General features: G+C 46.2%; 1 protein-coding gene across 1 annotated transcript in view; it reads left to right on the plus strand.

Annotated features, from left to right (window-relative positions):
* Window positions 1-1,671: 1,671 nt before the first annotated feature.
* EHMT2 (euchromatic histone lysine methyltransferase 2) overlaps window positions 1,672-17,416 on the plus strand; it is a 346,377-nt gene continuing 330,632 nt past the window's right edge. The window contains exons 1-3 of the mRNA XM_069635011.1: window positions 1,672-1,774; window positions 14,375-14,462; window positions 15,684-16,031. Coding sequence (XP_069491112.1) covers window positions 1,754-1,774; window positions 14,375-14,462; window positions 15,684-16,031 — 457 coding nt within the window. The 5' untranslated portion in view covers window positions 1,672-1,753. The remainder of the gene's footprint in view (window positions 1,775-14,374; window positions 14,463-15,683; window positions 16,032-17,416) is intronic.

The following is a 17,416-nucleotide window of genomic DNA, read 5'->3' on the forward strand; positions in this document are numbered from 1 at the left end:
GGATCCCGTAAAAGTACTCGCCACACGAAAGTCTCTGACCCAACAAATTGTGGAAGGCAAAGCGGCTTGAGCCCGACAGAGGGAAGACAAGGCATAAGAGCCAATTAAAAAAGTTTTATCCCGACAGAGGGTAACCTTATGTGATAATAGAACTGTGGAAAGCCTGACTGAGGGCTGAAGACAAAGCCTGACTGGAGGCTGAAGAGAAAGCCTGACTAGGGGCTGAGACCAGGACTTGGGTAAGGGAAGAACCGAAGAGGTCTAGATTTAATTTCTTTTTGAACTGTGTTAAAATGGCAACGTGAACCCGACGGAGAGATGCCTGAGAAAGCTAAGGGAAGTGAATCCTGCATTGTGAGAAAACTAAGTGAACATTGTTATTTTGGAAAAGGTGAACACAGCTGGGGGATGCCTGCAAATTAGGGTAGATACACCTCTGAACATTGTGACGACAAACGTGAACCCAACTGAGGGATGTCCACAGTGAGTTGTTGGTCTGAGCCCGACTGAGGGAGGCTAACGTTGCGAGAAGGATAGGAGCCCGGCTTAGGTGGATCTAAGGGTGAAGATTAAATCGCCCGACATGAAGATTAGTAGAAGGAACTTTAGTTTTGTTGTTAATGTTAAAGACTGAATCCGAGTGAGAGGAAGGGGTCACCAGAGGAAGTTACAGTGACTGAAAGAAGTGCCAGCTGTAACGTCCTATTTCTACTGTTAACAGAAAGGAGCCATGTCTCCTTTCCATTGTTATGTTGGTGGGTACAACCCACGTGTTTGATGTAGGCGGGGTTTCCGCCAGTTCGCGCCTGAAGTAGTAAAGAGTCAGAAGCTGATTTATTGGCTCTGTGTCTTATTGTCTCCCTGTCTTCATTACTGCTTTGTATTCTAATAGATGTTGAAGTGTAACGCATACATGCCAACATTTCAACCCACCTGGGCGGGAGATTACGTCAGAAAAATCGGGAGCCAAAGATTTTCCCATAGGAATGCATTGGGCAAAGATTTATTTTAGGCGGGAGAACGTGAAAAATAGCATTATATTACACGGAAAAATCTGGAGTCTCTCGACTAAATCGGGAGGGTTGGGCATGTATGGTAACGCCAGCCAACCGGTACTTCTGTCAGCTTGCCTGGCTGAATGGCAAGCACATCTCTCGTTGCGGCTGCGGCCGTGGTGGGAAAATGTGTTCCGCCGTTCTGTGGTGGGACCAGGGGCCCCAGCAGGGCCCCGGCGCAACCCACTTTTTGGAGACTGCCAGAGTCTGTCCCCAGCTGGCCCGGGATAGCTTAAAGTACTGTTCTTCCTCAACTGTGACCATCTGCACAGGCTAGCCAAGCATATCGCACTGCACAAAACACAGCTCATCTCTCTGTTGCACATAACAAATCCCCAAAATACTCCTCTCCAGCGGGCAGGACAAAAAAGCCTCCCCAGGAGATAACAAACATAACTAAGCATTAATGTAAAGTGGTATACGGAAATTCGCCTGGGAACGGAGGAATACCCGTGCTCTGCCCAGCTGCACAAAAAAACACCCTCTTGCTCTCGGCCACGAGGCTGCGCCAGCCTTGCCGCTCGTGCCACAGAAAGACAACACGTTGCTGATGAAGTCCGCAACCTGAGGCACGTGACGTACGAGACACGTCCGAACGTGCAACCCACGTGATGCCGAGACGGTGGAACGTTGCTAAGGTCCGTTTCTCGGATGAGAACTAGACAGTCTGTAATTCTGCGGGAATATAGAAAGGAGAGATGGAGACCCTTGAAGGAGAGGTGAGATACGCGATACATTTGTAAATATGAGCGGTGATGGAGGATGTGAGAACGTAGGAGGAACAGTAGTTGGGTTAAAGAAGGAAGGGCTGGGAGAGGATTGTAAGAAGAAGGAGAGAACTAAAGGTGAACGTGCAGTGGTCGGGTGGGCAAGCTTGGACTGTAGGGGAGGTGAACGGGAGCGAGGTGAACTAGAAGAGCAGGCAAGGAGAAGAGTGGTGGGAATGGAGCAGGGAGGGAGAAGAGAGGTGGCAACAGCACACAGGGAGGGAGAAGAGGTGGGATTGGGGGTGGTGGGACTGGGGGAGGAAAAGTGCTGGGATGTCAGCTAGGGTGCAGAAAAGGTGGGACTCGAGCAGGAAGGATGAAGGCGGTGGGATTGGAGCAGGAGAGAGGAAGGCGGTGGGATTGGAGCAGGAGGGAGGAATGCGGTGGGACTATAGCAGGAGGGAGGAATGCGGTGGGACTTGACAGGAGGGAGGAATGCGGTGGGACTTGACAGGAGGGAGGAATGCGGTGGGACTTGACAGGAGGGAGGAATGCGGTGGGACTTGACAGGAGGGAGGAATGCGGTGGGACTAAAGCAGGAGGAGGAATGAATGCGGTGGGACTAGAGCAGGAGGAGGGATGAATGCGGTGGGACTAGAGCAGGAGGAGGGATGAATGCGGTGGGACTAGAGCAGGCGGAGGGATGAATGCGGTGGGACTAGAGCAGGAGGGATGAATAGAGCAGTAGGGTTGAATGCGGTGGGACTTGACTGGAGGGATGAATGCAGTGGGACTAGAGCAGGAGGGATGAATGCGGTGGGACTAGAGCAGGAGGGATGAATAGAGCAGGAGGGATGAACGCGGTGGGACTAGAGCAGGAGGGATGAATGCGGTGGGACTTGACAGGAGGGATGAATGCGGTGGGACTAGAGCAGGAGGGATGAATAGAGCAGGAGGGATGAACGCGGTGGGACTAGAGCAGGAGGGATGAAGGCGGTGGGACTGGAGCAGGAGGGAGGAATGAGGGGTCTAGAGCAGGAGGGAGGAATGTGGGGGGGCTAGAGCAGGAGGGAGGAGTGGGTAGGAGTTGAGTTGTTGGGACTGGGATTGAAGAAGTGAGGGAATTGAAGTAGGGAAAGAGGAGAGTGGTGGGACTGGAGCATGGCAGGAGCAGAGTGGTGGGACCGGAGCAGAGTGGTGGGACCGCAGCAGGGTGGTAGCAAAGTGGTGGGACCTGATCAGGGTGGGAGCAGAGTGGTGGGACTGGAGCAGGGTGGGAGGGGATCATTGGGACAGGACCCGGGTGGCAGGAGAGGTGGGAAGAGAGAGCTGGGACGGGAGAAGAAGTCAGGCCAGTGCTACTGCAGTGGGATGGGAGAAGAGAGGTGGAACCTGCAGGGATCGCAATAAGGATTTGACTAGCAGGAGCTGAAAGCATCTCCTGGGCATTGTGCATCACTCTTTAAGCAGGAGCTATCGTTTTGGAGCCAGGAGCTGTTAGCATTCCACAAATGTAACTCTCATTTAACAAGGCATCATTTCGTTTTCAAAAATTGATCAGCACAGTTAGCTATTTAAAATATTCTTGATTAGCAAACAACCCCATTTGATTAGCAATGGTTGTACTAATATTTTTAGTTTCATCAGAGGTTATTTGTACCCAAGATATAAAATGAGCAACAATACATCAGTCTTGTGTACCGCTGAATACATTAGTGAGAGGAATCAGGCCTTGCAAATTCTTTAAAATTCCTATGGACCTGCAGGTTGAGTAACTTAATTTACCTACTCGACCTAAGAGACATCCACTCAACCCATGGCAATGGCTGACCACACATTTGAATGAGCTTTCTCTAAAATGGTGCATGTTACTACAAACCCACTTTATGTTTGGCACACTGCTGCCACCCAGAGGCCAGCTATGCACGGTGAAACATTAGTGACATTTACTGCAAAGTAAATGTTAAATACAAGATCCCCTCTATTCGACTGTCTGAGTGGGTGAAAAGACTTTGCAAGCCCTGAATGAGTGTCTGTAAAATGTCGAAGGTCAGCTGCATGAATAGACACACATAAATAGATATGATAAAAAGACTATGAAAACAGTTTGGTCAGCTTTCTCCTGCAGGTGCTAATATATAATGTAATCATAATTTTAGAGTGGAGCAAGCTCGGGGGCTAACTACAGTGTATGGTAGTACAGTAGATATATTTAAAAACTGAATGCAACTATTGAAAACTACTTTGCATAAACATCTAGTTGGCTGTGTGTATTCATTGTCCCGGGAGGATAGCTCAGTGGCAACGTGCTCGCCTTGGAAGCGAGGCAACACGGGTTTGATCCCCGGGCCCGTGCTTAGAAACCTCTGGGTATTAAGCACATTATAAATAACCTATCATAATACTCTCCCTCATAATATTATGTAAGAGGAAAGAAAGTAAGACACTAAGCACAGTGGGTGGGCAAACTAAGGGGGAATATTGTAATTTGTAGCCATCTCACTTTGAAGGTAGCTGGTATAAAGCAACAAGGTGATGAGACAGAATGCCAAGGAGTATGGGATCAGCTCATGGGCTCAGCACCAGTTGCACAGATGTTTGCAACCAGCAAGTTGCAGTACTAGGTTTGCCATCAAAATCATGTATGATCATGTACATTTTCAAAAGTGTTCACTCGTTAATATGATGCATCGTCCCCAACAAAATGAAATATAGTTTGACACTATGAGATTTAGCTACATTAACTTAAAGAATACTGTAAAGCATGAAGATGGTGCAATGTTTTCCAGTATCAAGACTCTCATTATGTATTAAGTAACAACTTAAATTTTTAGGAATCGAATTGCATGACTTTAAAAAAAAAAAAAGAAAGAAAATAAAGATAACCAAACTGGTTTCTGCCGGACAGAATATTGTTAGCTTAATAAAAGCAACATCCCAATTACTTCTGGTTTGCAATTATTTGAAAACGTAATTCTTGCCTAGCACCCCGCATAGGCCTTTGGCACTTAAGAGTGAATGAGCTGATCACTGCTGCACTCTCTCTGCATTAGCCCTTTTAAACTTGCAGTCAACAGAGAAAAGAGGGCAAAGAGAGCCCCAGGCGCAAGAGAGGATTGCAGGGTGAGCTGTACCTTCATTGAACATGGTAACTTAAATAGCTAGCTTTGCTACACAAGTGTTAATCTGATTATCAAACCTACAGAATTGCATAGCAAACGCTGCTTATTTTATGCAGTGTTTAAGATGCACACTATAACAATTATATATGACCAATTAGGCTTTAGATGTCTTAGACATGTTGTAATGTTAATTTATACACATTCCCAGATATACAGATCTAATGTCCAATAGGTATGTTTGCATAGTGCCAGTTGACTAGGCAAGCCACATGTACCTCCTGGTAGCTGTTGGTGCCAAGTTAATTGTGCTGTTAATTACCAGGAGGTAAATAGCTCGCAGCAAGGTAAAACCTTGATGTGCAGGGAGGGAGAATTCCTCCATTACATCTGGTGCTCCCTAATACTTTTAGTTGCACTCTTTTGTCCAAGCTCGTCCCAGAAGCTGAAGCCCCTTTTTATTCGGGGGAGGGAGGTCACATTTGTGAGGACTTCAAAGAGTAGGATTGGGGTAATGGAGACTACCATATGTTATTGATGAATTGCAGGGTTTGAAATTAAGATTCAATGAGCAGGAGCTAAAACCAGCTTCTAGGTATTCTGGGCATCACCCATTTGGCAGGAGCTGTCGCTGGGGAGCCAGTAGTGAGTACACTGCACACCGCAAATATAACTTCCACAGGAGAGGCATACTTTCACTTTTTGCCCATTATGTTTAAATGTCTACTATATGTGTCATAAGTCTTTAACATTTTCTAATGCAATGCTCAAAGTTAATGTCACATAAACGTGTCTGTACACAGTTGTCCTAGGGAGCCAAAAGTAGCTCCTGGTAGCTGTTTGGCATAGGATTAGTTTGCATGCTCTTCTGGACATCTGGACCAATGAGGCCCCCCGGCGTGAAAGCTGCGGTTCATCTAAACTCTTTCCAGGCCACCAACCAAGTGGCGACCCCTTGTGGACCCAGCCCTTGTGATGAGATGAAGGTGGACTTGAGATGGGAGGTATTGCAACTTGTCAAATGAGAGGACACCAAGAAGCCCAATATGGGGGCCACCGGAATGAATGATTGACCTACACTTTCATCCAGACCAATATCTTGGGGATCAGAGTGAAAGGGGAAAATGCATAGAATGGCTGAGGTAGCCACTGCAGGGAAAGTACATCCATCCCCGTGCTACCGGGTTCAGAAGCCTAAAAATAATCTTGATACCTGGCTTGTGTCCATGTATGCAAATAAGTCCAGGTAGGGGTGCTCAAATGCTCTGCAAACCATCCTGAAAACATTGGATGGGAGAGAGGAACTGTGATGAAGGGAAGACTCCTATGAGATGGTTTGGTTTGCACTCTTGTTCTCCATTCCTCTGATGTAGGAGGCTGCAAGGGCGAGATGTTTGTGTTCTGCCTAATGTCTCCAAGTCTCAGACCTGGGAGGCGAACGTTGTCCATGTCTTCCCACCCCCTGTTTCTCCTGTTGATGTATGCTAGGCCACCATATTGTCAGTTCTCGTTCTGATGAACACATGCCTGTGTTGTACTTGAGCCAGAAAGATGTTTAGTGCATTGTAGTCTGCCACCAACTCTTTCCGGTTTGAGTGCCTTTTTTTTCCCTCTTAGGACACTGCTTTTGTATCTCTGCCCGCCTTAGTGGTCCCCCACCCAATGAGCTGGCATCTGTAGTGCGGCAGGACAGAACAAAATACTCATATACAGGTTGGATTCTATTGTCAACCACTGTAGACTCTGAAGAACCTTCTCTGATAAGTGACACAGGCTTCAAATTCCTCTGTACTCGTCTTCCAGTATCTGTGCATATTTTTTCCAGAGGCTTCAAGTGAAGCCTGGCCCATCATAATACCTTCAGCTATCCCTCCGCAAATACCTCCCCTCTCGAGCTCTTCGCTCCTCTACCTCTAACTCCCTCAGGGTCAGTCGTTTTTCAAAGAAACGAGCTGGGGGTAGATCTGTCTTCGGCTGGGGCCTCCCTCTGGAACAGCCTCAGTGCCACTCTAAAACTTGAGGAGAACCATCTCCAGTTCCGGAAGCACCTCAAGACCTTCCTCTTTGCTTTTGCTGTTGCTCCCCCTCTCCCCTGCTGATCTGCTCTCTCGGCACTTTGCACCTGGCCACCCTCTGTCACCTGGGCCCAGGTACCTGCTCACCCTGCCAGCCTCCTGTACTGCCTTCTGGCCACCCCTTGCACTGGGGAGGACTGTATCTGTACCAATACAGTCCCCCACCCACCTTTTTCTTCTTTTTCTGCACTTATCAGACTTACTCAGTTCTGCTGCCGTAAACACAGCACTTCCCACTTGCTGGCTGCACTACCACTGTTTATTGCATCCATTTCTATTTATTTGTATTTATTATTATTTAGCTGTTCTCCTCTGCTCCGCACTTTCCACTCTCCCCCTTCCTTGCACTTTCCCCCTTTTCCCATTCACTTGCGCATTCTCAATGTCTTTGGGCCTAATAAGGTCGTTGTTGTGTTCTCCCGTTTCCTTCCCTTGCCACGCTCTGAAACACTTGTGTACGAGCACGATACAAAAAAAAACTATCATATCATACCACAAATGCATATGCTGCCATGTGTCCCTGCAGCTTCAACCACTACCTTGCAGTTGGTGCAGGCATTTCTGTCCTGGTCTGTAGGACTCATCTCCGCCTCATAGCTCTCTCCTTTGGCAAGAATACCTTCTCTGTCTTGGTGCAAAACCTCCCCAGATGAAGGGCTGATCCTCCGTTTTTGTTTGCTTGGACTTTTTCCAGTTCATGTTGAAACCGTTGATGTAGAGGAGCTGGCATCCCATTTTTGTTGCTGGTTAAAGCCTCTGCTCTGGTCACTTGCAGCATCCTTGAGTAGTTGTCTTCTGGTGTTCTCCCCCCTCTGCTCCTTCTCGGGCCTGCGTGAGGAGGAAACACTGGAGAAAACATCACTCTCCTGCATGTGAGGCCTTTTCGAAGGTTTAAAACAAGCACTGGCAATGCCAGCGATTTGGGATTTTGTGCAGGCATGGGAAGGGCATTTGCCAGGTACTGCCGTAGTGGTATTAACTAGCCATCGCATGTAGCAGCTGCAAAATGGTGCGAGTACCTGGGCATATAAGAGGGCCTGTTAAATGCCTAATACATATACATAAGACAAAACCGTTGGCTTTGCCAATGCTTGTTTTTAACAGGACTTCAGTGAAGGACATGGATAGGGCTTATAAATCGAGTGGCTGAAGGCAGACCTGGTTAAGATATTTTATTACACCAGTAGTGCATATACAATTCTGTCATTACCTCTCCGAAGAAAACTCCTTTTGAAAAAACACTGGCAGGCACTTGGAGAACACATTTTGGTGGTAAGGATACATCTAGCACAAACAGATCCCAGAAGGATGTGTTCTTGGCAGGAAGATGCAGGAAGTCGGTGGGAAGCACCATAGGGATTAGCATGACCATGGGCAGTCAATGGGTGGGTAAATAAACGATACCTACAAACTCTGTGTCCTTCCTCGTATCCCATTTCTCCCTAGCTGTATTATAATGCAATCATTTTGACTTATAGGTAGTGTTTAGCTCCAGCTAATAGTCAAAACTAAGCTTTCAAAACGAAACTGTGCTCCCCAAGCTGATTACTGGACAGGTAAATGAGACCTGAGCTTGCAAATTACTCAAGAGTGGGAATCCCTGAAACGAGGACTGCAGCGCAAACGTCCCCCTCTGCCTGGGCTGCAGATGCATAGGCTTACTGTTCCAATGCCCATGTTCAGACGAGCTGTAATCCTATAATATGGACTTGGAACTGCGCTCTTGTGGCTAACAGTGTTTCCTCGCAGAGGAGTCTCCTGGGGCATGTGTCCGTCTTTGCATGCGTCCTTCTCATCCGCCAAGCACCAGCACCTAATGGCCCGGCTTAGCGTTTACTGGCACTTCTACTCTTCAAACAAGCTGCTGCCAAGCCCTGGAGCATGCACATCTATTGGGCTCACTTCTCCTCAGCCGTACTTGCAGTGACCTGAGCCTGACAAGGGTTCACTGGTTTGCATATTGGTGCTCTGTCTCGCGACGGGAAAACAGGTGGCATTGTCGGTAAGGTACCCTCTTATGTGCCCGGTGGAGAAGGGGAATGGCTTGCCCAGCAGTACAAAAGCGAATTAATCAATTGTTAAATCCTTATAGACCGATGGGGTTAAATCCTTATAGACCGATGGGATGGGTCATTCGACTCGGGCCATACATTTGTAGCAGGTCATTATCCTAAGTGATAATGACCCCCTCCAGAGATCTATGAGGCTATTAGCACATGGTGCTAGAATCAATATGTGTTGCTCTTGAAGTAAACAATGTTAATAGTGGGTACAGTAAATAGAGAATCTGAGTTAGTAAATTAAATTGTCTTCATAGGCTAAGCATTTGAATTGCAACTTGGTTTAGCTGGAGCAGGTTTAACACGAGCATGCATTAGGTGTAATGTTAAAGTAAATATGTTCTATATAGGAATTATAAAGCATTTGCCAACGTTTTCTCTTTCGTGTGTTAAATAGAATGTTGCAGCAAAAGAAAGGTCCTCCCATAGAGGAAGTGTCTTGTTGAAAACAAATGTTGCATGGAAATTGCATTGTTGTTTTCCCTGTCTGCTTCTGAAGACAATGTTCAGAATGCAGTCACTAACAGTAGTTATTCACTGCACTCTAAACATTCTGATTGGCTAATAAGTAATCAAGCCTGTTGCCTGCTCGGATTAGCTCAATCATGTTAGAACGGAGACGAGGAAGAAGTATGTGAGGGTAAGGAAGTGGAGTAGAGCAGGGAAGAAAAGGACCGGTGCTGGAGGGGACCAGGTTCGGGGTAGTACTGAAGAAGGTCGAGTGAAACAATACTGCTGGAGTAAGAGAGGAGGGAAACAGGAGGGAGGAGAAAAACGCAGTAGAGCGATATGATAGGTTATTTATAACGCGCTTAATACCCAGAGGCTTCTAAGCGCAGAACCTGGGATCGAACCTGTGTTACACTGCATCATCTTGCTTGTATCATGTAGAAGATGATTGAGACAGAAGGAAGAAGTAAGGAGGACTGGGAGATGATGCGTGAAACTGGAGATGGAGACGTGTGACTGAGAGGTAGTGTGGTGAGAAATGGGACTGAAGGAGGAAAGGGAGCATTTGGACTGTCAAGATGGTTACAAGTGGCCATTAAGGAATGCAGTTGTAAAGATGTGGGACAGGAAGAGGGAGGAGAGAATTTGAGCATCATGGTTGAACTAAAAGGGATTGGAAATAGAAGAGGGAGGAGGAGGAGGTGAAGAAAGGAGGAGAGAGGTAGGACCATAGGAGGGAAGTAAAGGACATGCTGGACTGGAGGAGGAAAAAAGTACGATTGGTGGAGGTGTGGGGGGAGTAGGAGCTGAGATACCAGACTGGAGTGGGGTAGGAGGGAGTAGAAAATGGGACTGGAGGAAGGTGCATGGGCGGGAAAAAAGCAGTGGGATTGGGAGAGGGTGGGGGGAAAAGAGAAGCACGACTGTGGATGATTGGCAGAGAGGAGAGTAAATTGACTGGGGTCGGGACGGAGGGAGGTAAAGTGAGGTACTGTGGGAGGATGGTAGGGAGGGGAGTAGTAGTTTGGAGGGGCACTGGGGAGAAAAGATGCAGGATGGATGGAGAAGTCTGGATGGAGGGAGCAGGGCATGCAGGGTTCTGTTGTTGGGAGTTGTAGAGGGCAAGGTAGAGAGGCATGGTGGAGTAAAGTGTAGGGCTTGGAGCTGGAAAGTGGTGAGTAGGTAGGAAGAGGCGCAGAATGAATTTAGCATAGGAGTGGAAAGGTAGGGTGTTGGGATGTGTAAAAGAAATTGGAGCTATATACAGGGTGAGAGGTAGATTATATAGAGGTGGGGAAGAAAGTGTGATGGGTAGAGGTAAGGGGGTAAGCAGGGAGGGTAGTTTGGAGACCCCTGTTAGTTTGGAGACCCATGTTAGGTTAGATCTTCATTTTTATGCTAAATCGACCTCACCTGCGAGACCCCCCTGCACTTTTTTCTGGACTTGGATTCTTTTTCCATGTTCCTCAGTGAGTGGGAACCTTTTTCCCCCACTACCTTTTCTTTTACTCTTTTTATGGGTGTCCTTTTTATGACTCACCAAAATCGTTTCCCATAACTCTTTGGGCATCTGCATTTTATTATTTCAGCACACAACCCTTTCTGTGATGTGTTGCGGGTAGCCATTTAGGCATCCCTTTTTATTTTCTCTGGTTTACCTTGTGTGAACTACTGTTCCCGTAGAAGGATATTTCTATCCTCTATATTTTATATAGTGAGATCAGCACACCACACCTTATGCGGAGTGTTGAGGGGTTACATGGTATCCCCTTTCTCAGTGCTCCTGTAACATTTCTGTTACAGTGGCAAGCCCATATTTATGGCTGGTGGCAGTGGACGTGCTCTACTGACTTTTGTGTCATTTGTACTCACAGGCTGTCAAATCAGCTGCGGTAATGCACAGAAGGGTTGCCATTCATCTAGAATGGTGGCTTTTTTATTTTTTCGCCATTTCGGTGTGTTTGTCCTTTCTTGGACCTTCTGCCATCCTGGGAGGGGGAAGTCCCGGTTTGATTCTTGTCTTCCGCGGGAACCCTTTGTGTATCCTGCTGAGACTCCAGTGTGTACGTGAAGACAGGTGACTGGGGAGGAGTCTGAAACTCTGCAGTCCTTTGTCTTCTGGCATGCCTGCCTGGAACCAGTTCCAACTGGGTGGCTGGCTGTCCTGAAGGTACAGCCACCCTCCAAGTTTGAATGTTGCATGGCTGTTGATTGGCAGGGTTCCTGGATAAATGCCCTGGATCTGGAAGCTGAAGAGAAGTCGACCACTGAAGCTGAATACGATGAGGAAGAAGAGAAGACCACTGTAGTTTATTCCAGCAACCCGAGATTACTGCTGTGTAACTTTCTGACCCTTTCTTCCATGTGACCTGGGAGTCCCGAAGACGATGACTCTGACCTTTGGGGTAGTGGGACCAACCAGTCTTGAGAAGACCTGCATTTCGAGCCATCCCATGGTGAGCTGTGCACTGCAAATACACCGGGACCTCGAGCAGGACTGCTGTGCATCATATGCCGAAGTCTAATTCTCGTTGAAACATTGGACTCCTGCTGGACCTCCAGAAGCAAGATTCCACTCCTCGAAGTCCCCTCATCATAGGGCTGGACCAAGATAGTGAGGCAAATCAATTCTGCAAAGAGCGTTCTTCATCTGGAACCTTGAAAACAGCGCCAAATCCACAGAGCCGCGAGAAGCACCAAAGCATCCTTTGTTGGGAGCCTTTTCTGCTGACTGCTGCTTCAAGTTCCCATCCAGTGTCTGTCCTTTCATCACCACGACCAAGAATCCAGAGACCGGTTCCTGTGCTGCTGCATTGTGAAGGCGTCCATCTGTAAGCTTGTCTTCACTGCTAAGGTACTGTGTAAGCTTGGGTAACACTTACCTAAAGACTTGTAACGCTCCTGTGCGGCTGAGTGGGTGATTCGTGTGTTTGGGAGTTCGCTTATACCGTTCGCCCAGGCCCAATGCTGGAACACCTATAAGGAGGTTTCTACAAAGTTCCTGAACGCTTCTACTAACTCTAAAGTACTGTTCTTGTGCTATTAAAATATCCTCTGTAACTTAGATTTGCTACAAGTTGTGCCTATCCTGACCTGCCTACTACTGGTTCCTGGATTACCAGGATACCCCTTTTGCCTTGGAGAACACTCATGTTATAGATTAGGGAAATACTAAAGTATAGGCCTCTGTAGGGAAAACATAAAAGTGCTGTACTTATCTGCAAGGTGTTAGTGTTTTAACCTCCTATTCCTAAAACTGATCAAGTTACAAAGTCCTTACTTGGCTGTGAATTGCTTAATGTATACCAAAGTTATTTACTTACCTTTTGGTTTGTGTTCCACTATTCTAGAAAGTATATCATTGGTAACGCTGTATTATTCCTGAAACTGAATGTGTAACGGTGTGTTACCAATAGGTACTCACCTTGAATAGCTTACTGATATTCTAAATGTTTACATCTGAGTTTTTACTTATCTCTGAAGTGCATGCTGCCATTCTGAAAAGTATACAAAGTTATTTGTTCGCCTTTGAATTTTGTTCCACTATTCTAAAAAGTAATGGGTAACATCGTTGGTAACGCTGTATTATTCCTAAATCTTAAGTATAACAGTATCCTACCAATTGGGTCTGCTTACCTTGAATAACATATTGTCCTTCTAAAAGTCTACTAATGTGGTTTTACTCACCATGAATAGCATTCTGCCATTCTAAACGTGTACACCTAGGTTTTACTCGCCTTGAACTGCATACTGCTATTCTAAATAAGGTTTTATACTTTGGTTTGCCTACCATAAGTATTGTGTTGGTTTTTATAATTATGTTTATGACTTATAATAGTACTTACCTTTTCTCTTTGCCTACTATCATACAATAGAAAAGGCCAATTTGTCTGAAGCCGTCATGCGCAGTAGAGTCTGCCCGCTTAACCTGTTATCACTGCTAGAGGGAGCTGTTGCCTTAGAATTATATAAGGCCAAATGCCGTATTGACACTGCACATTTGTCTCTTCACCACTTTGGCCCATGTACACAGGCTTTCACACTAGTGTGTGTGTGTGTGTGTGTATATATGTATGTATATATATATATATATATATATAATAAACCATTATTGTTTTACAATACATCAGTGTATCAGTGTTTCTTTGGACCATATGTGTACTACAAGTTCTTTGTACTTTCTTACAATCCCCTCTCTCTCTCTCGCTCCCTCCTAAGATAAACCTGGCTGCTCTGCCATGCCATTGCTACCATAATATCAGGTGGTGCAGCCGTATACTAAGAGTGGAGTTCTGTTTTGCCCAGGATCTAGGTTTCTATCGTCCCGTTGGGAGGTTTTTAGAAATTCTGTCCTAACAAGCCACACCTTTTGCTTTTTTCTTTAGCTTGCCCCATTCTACTGTATATCCCCACTTACCTCTGCCTTCATTTCCTTCTACCTTTCCCAGTTCTTAGCTTTCATATCTCTGTTGTCTTGATTATCCCCTCTTCCCACCTCTGCTCCCTCTGCCTTTGCTAACGTAGGTTACTGGCTAGGTTACTTGCCTTTTCCCCCTCTTTAATTCTCCCTACCCATTGCCGGACCGCTTTCCCTGCCCTCATCAAATTACCCCCTTTATACTTTTCTCTCACCCTGCTTTCCTCTTCCCTTTTTCCTGGCCTTAGTTTAATCTGTTCTCCCATCCTTTGATTTCCCCTCTCCTTTTTTTTATTGTCGTTGGTTCCTTCCTTTCCCACAGCCTTTGCTTTCGTTTTCTACTCCTCTGTGCAGTTTCCTCCATTTTCTTCTCTCTTCCCTCCTATTATTTCTCCCATTCTTCACCCGACGCTTCCCCTTATTACTTTGTTCCCTCGTCTGCCTCCAGCTTTGGACCTAGTAACAATGCCTTTTCTGCTTTGTCTTCATAGGAGCATTCCCCGGCAGAGAAAGCAACTGTGACAATATCCGGGTCAGGCTTTACTACCTCTCAAAATGAGGGCACATCTGATGACGCGGGTGAGTTTTAAGCAAAGGACTGTTAGGAAATGTCAACTATTTTGCAACTTACTTTCCATTTAAAATCAGTGGAACCCAAGCATACCTGTCATAATCTTGGTATTCTGACTGCTTTGGGGGGGAGGGGGGGGTGAGTCTTTTACTCATCTGCTCTATTAGCATGCTTTGGGGCACTGGTCTTACTGGGTCCTTATGTGGTACCTTTTGGAATAATGATGCCTTTTTGGGGGGTCTCAAGGCAGAGCACTAAAACGGTAGTCGCTTTCTGTCAGTCTTTGGATTAAGACTGACTAGCAGGGAAAGTATAGTTTAAACCCCAGAAAAGCCAGAGCAAAGTACAGGGGCCTTTCACCTAACGGGACCAACACACATCAATGCCTATAGATGTCAAATGAAGTGAACGAACTTGTGGCATTTGTTCTTAATTGTGTTCTCTTGACTGTTACTTGATGAGTTCCGCATAAGCAACACTGTGCTGCGGGTCACGTTTTAAAATACAGATAATATATAGCCATCACTCCCTCCAGGGCAATACTTTCGTTTGCAGATTTCCATTTTGCAACCCATCTAATTTACATACACTGACTTCTCCCCTTTCCAACCGTTCTTCATCAGTAGATGTGAAGGACTCACTGAGCCCATCCCTTCATAAAAGTGACAGAATCTGTGTCAATTCCATGATCATGCCCGTATATAAGGGAGACGGGTCCTATATATCTGTGCAACTACCCTGCTCCTATTCATTTATTAGGGGGGCGGAGAGCCTGAATCCTTGTGCCAAACGCCATGAGACATTCTGGCCTACATGTTGCTTTCTATTACTTTATAACCTTTCACTGCAGCTGAAGTTTAAGTGCATGTATGTTATGCAGCGTGCTGTATGTGAAATGTGTACTCCATATTGCTGTGTTGATCCCCCTGAGCCCTACAGCCCTAGACGGGACAGGCCCAGCATCATTGTACTGATCCCCTGCCCATTCCAGAACTAGAGGTGGTAGGCTCTACATCAATATTTTAGTCCCACAGCCCACTCCAGTCTTAAAAGAGACAGGCTCTTTAGCTCTTGCAATCCCAGGACCCACCATTCATTGGGGTTGATGGACTCTGTAGCCCTGAGCCCCACCAGACAACAGACTCTTTATACTGTGGCATCCTTTTGAAACTTCTAATTCTACGAATGAAATGTTCATTTCCTGCTTTCTTTATTCTGTGTTCCCTTAGGGCGTCATATCTACGAGGAAATGTCTGAGCAAGAAGCAGAAACAGCCCTGGGGGCCTTCTTTATACCACAAAATCTTCCTTCCAAAGCTATGTCGCAGCAAGAAGGAGAAATCGCTCTGGGTTCCTTCCTTTTGCAGGCACATCAGGGAGACTCAAATCATCTTGTAGATACACTTGCCTCCATACCTTCTGGATCTGAAGTCGCGATGGAGAGCAGCGTGGGGAAAGCCACTGTTAATAAGGAGCCACAGATCCGATCCACCGTGCCAAGTGGCCTTCATTATGCCGACGGTGCTCCCTTAGCGACGGTCGCAAGTACAGGAACTGCAAATTCCAAGCCTCTTGCAGGTAAGGGTAATATGTGAAACTTCCGAAGGGCCCACTGTGTTACGCTTGCTGGTTCTCGGACTGGGATTTCGCTAAGCTGCCTATGCAGTCTTCACAAAATCCAGTGCTTCATCAATAATGTACCACAGTTCTAGAAAGTCCTGAAAATCAGATAGTGCCAAATGGCTTTCCCAACATTGCATTTCTCCCATCATCGTGCATCTCTTTCTCAGCCTTTTCATGCCCTTTGACTCGCAACAATGGCCCCTCTCCCCGTTTTCATGGAACATTGCTTTGCAGGATTCCCAAAAAGTTAATAAATGAACTAATTGACTGGATCTTCCCTTCTAGTTTTCTGCTTTTCTGTTGCTGGGGTTTTTGTGGCTTCAGCTGAGCAATACAGAGTACTCTGAAGTCCATCTAGTCACTCCTGCTGAGGATTGCATCTGTTGATTCTTAGTTTGAAAGGTTGCTTCTTTGGTACCTCTAGCCTGGTGAAGGATGTTTTAACTACATTTCCTTGATAAGAGCATCACTGCACAGACCCAGGGAGAGCCACACTGTGCAACTCTTTTCTGCCTCAAGAACAGCTCCCCATAGACTGAGGGGAAATCCTCCCAAAGTAGAAACCGCTTCTCCAAGAACATCGCTCCAAGGTCTCTGAGATCATATCCGGATTTAAGAGCATCCTTCAGATAAAGGGCATTTTCACCCAGCCTCCCACGTCTCCATGCACTGCTTGTCCTAACCATGAACCAACCAGTCTTGCATATTAGGCTGTTAAGGGAGGGATTGCATCCAGGCACCAACAAGCTGTATTTCTTTTGTTCAAAATACAAATGTTCGATGGGGATTAAGAAGTTCAGGGCTGCCTTAAATGGGGAGATGTGGTGAAACTTGGAATTATGTGAAGGAGAAAGAAGACAACAGAAAGACTATAAGGAAGGAGATTAGGAGTTTAAAAATAATGAAGAAGGAGAAGATGAAGACAAACAAGAGTTTATGGGAACAGATAACTTAAATGCTTATGTGTGAAAAATTTGCCCAAGATGAAGAGCCATGTGAGCTTTGTAGCTGGCTCACACTGGAAACGGAGATTGGCAAAGTGTGCTGAATTATGTGTTACTGGCAGGGTTGAGGTATCCTTATTTAAGTCGTCTCTTTGGTTGTTTTGTGCAGGCTAAAGCATGTGAACATAACATGCATTTTAGCAACACCTGTCGCTCTGCGCTATTGGCATCAATGCAAACCAGAGCTGCTTTTCATGCCATTGTGATTGGTTATCAAAAGTGTAAGGTTCTGCAATGGTAGTCGCTTTCAGTGCAGGCAACGTTCTCACAAAAACACTCTTATGGGAGAAGACTCCCCCCCCCCCCCCCTCCTGCTTTGACTTTCGAAGAGAGGTT

The sequence above is a fragment of the Ambystoma mexicanum genome, chromosome 13 (genome assembly GCF_040938575.1).
Source record: "Ambystoma mexicanum isolate Mex_15411 chromosome 13, UKY_AmexF1_1, whole genome shotgun sequence".
Classification (NCBI taxonomy): Eukaryota; Metazoa; Chordata; class Amphibia; order Caudata; family Ambystomatidae; genus Ambystoma; species Ambystoma mexicanum.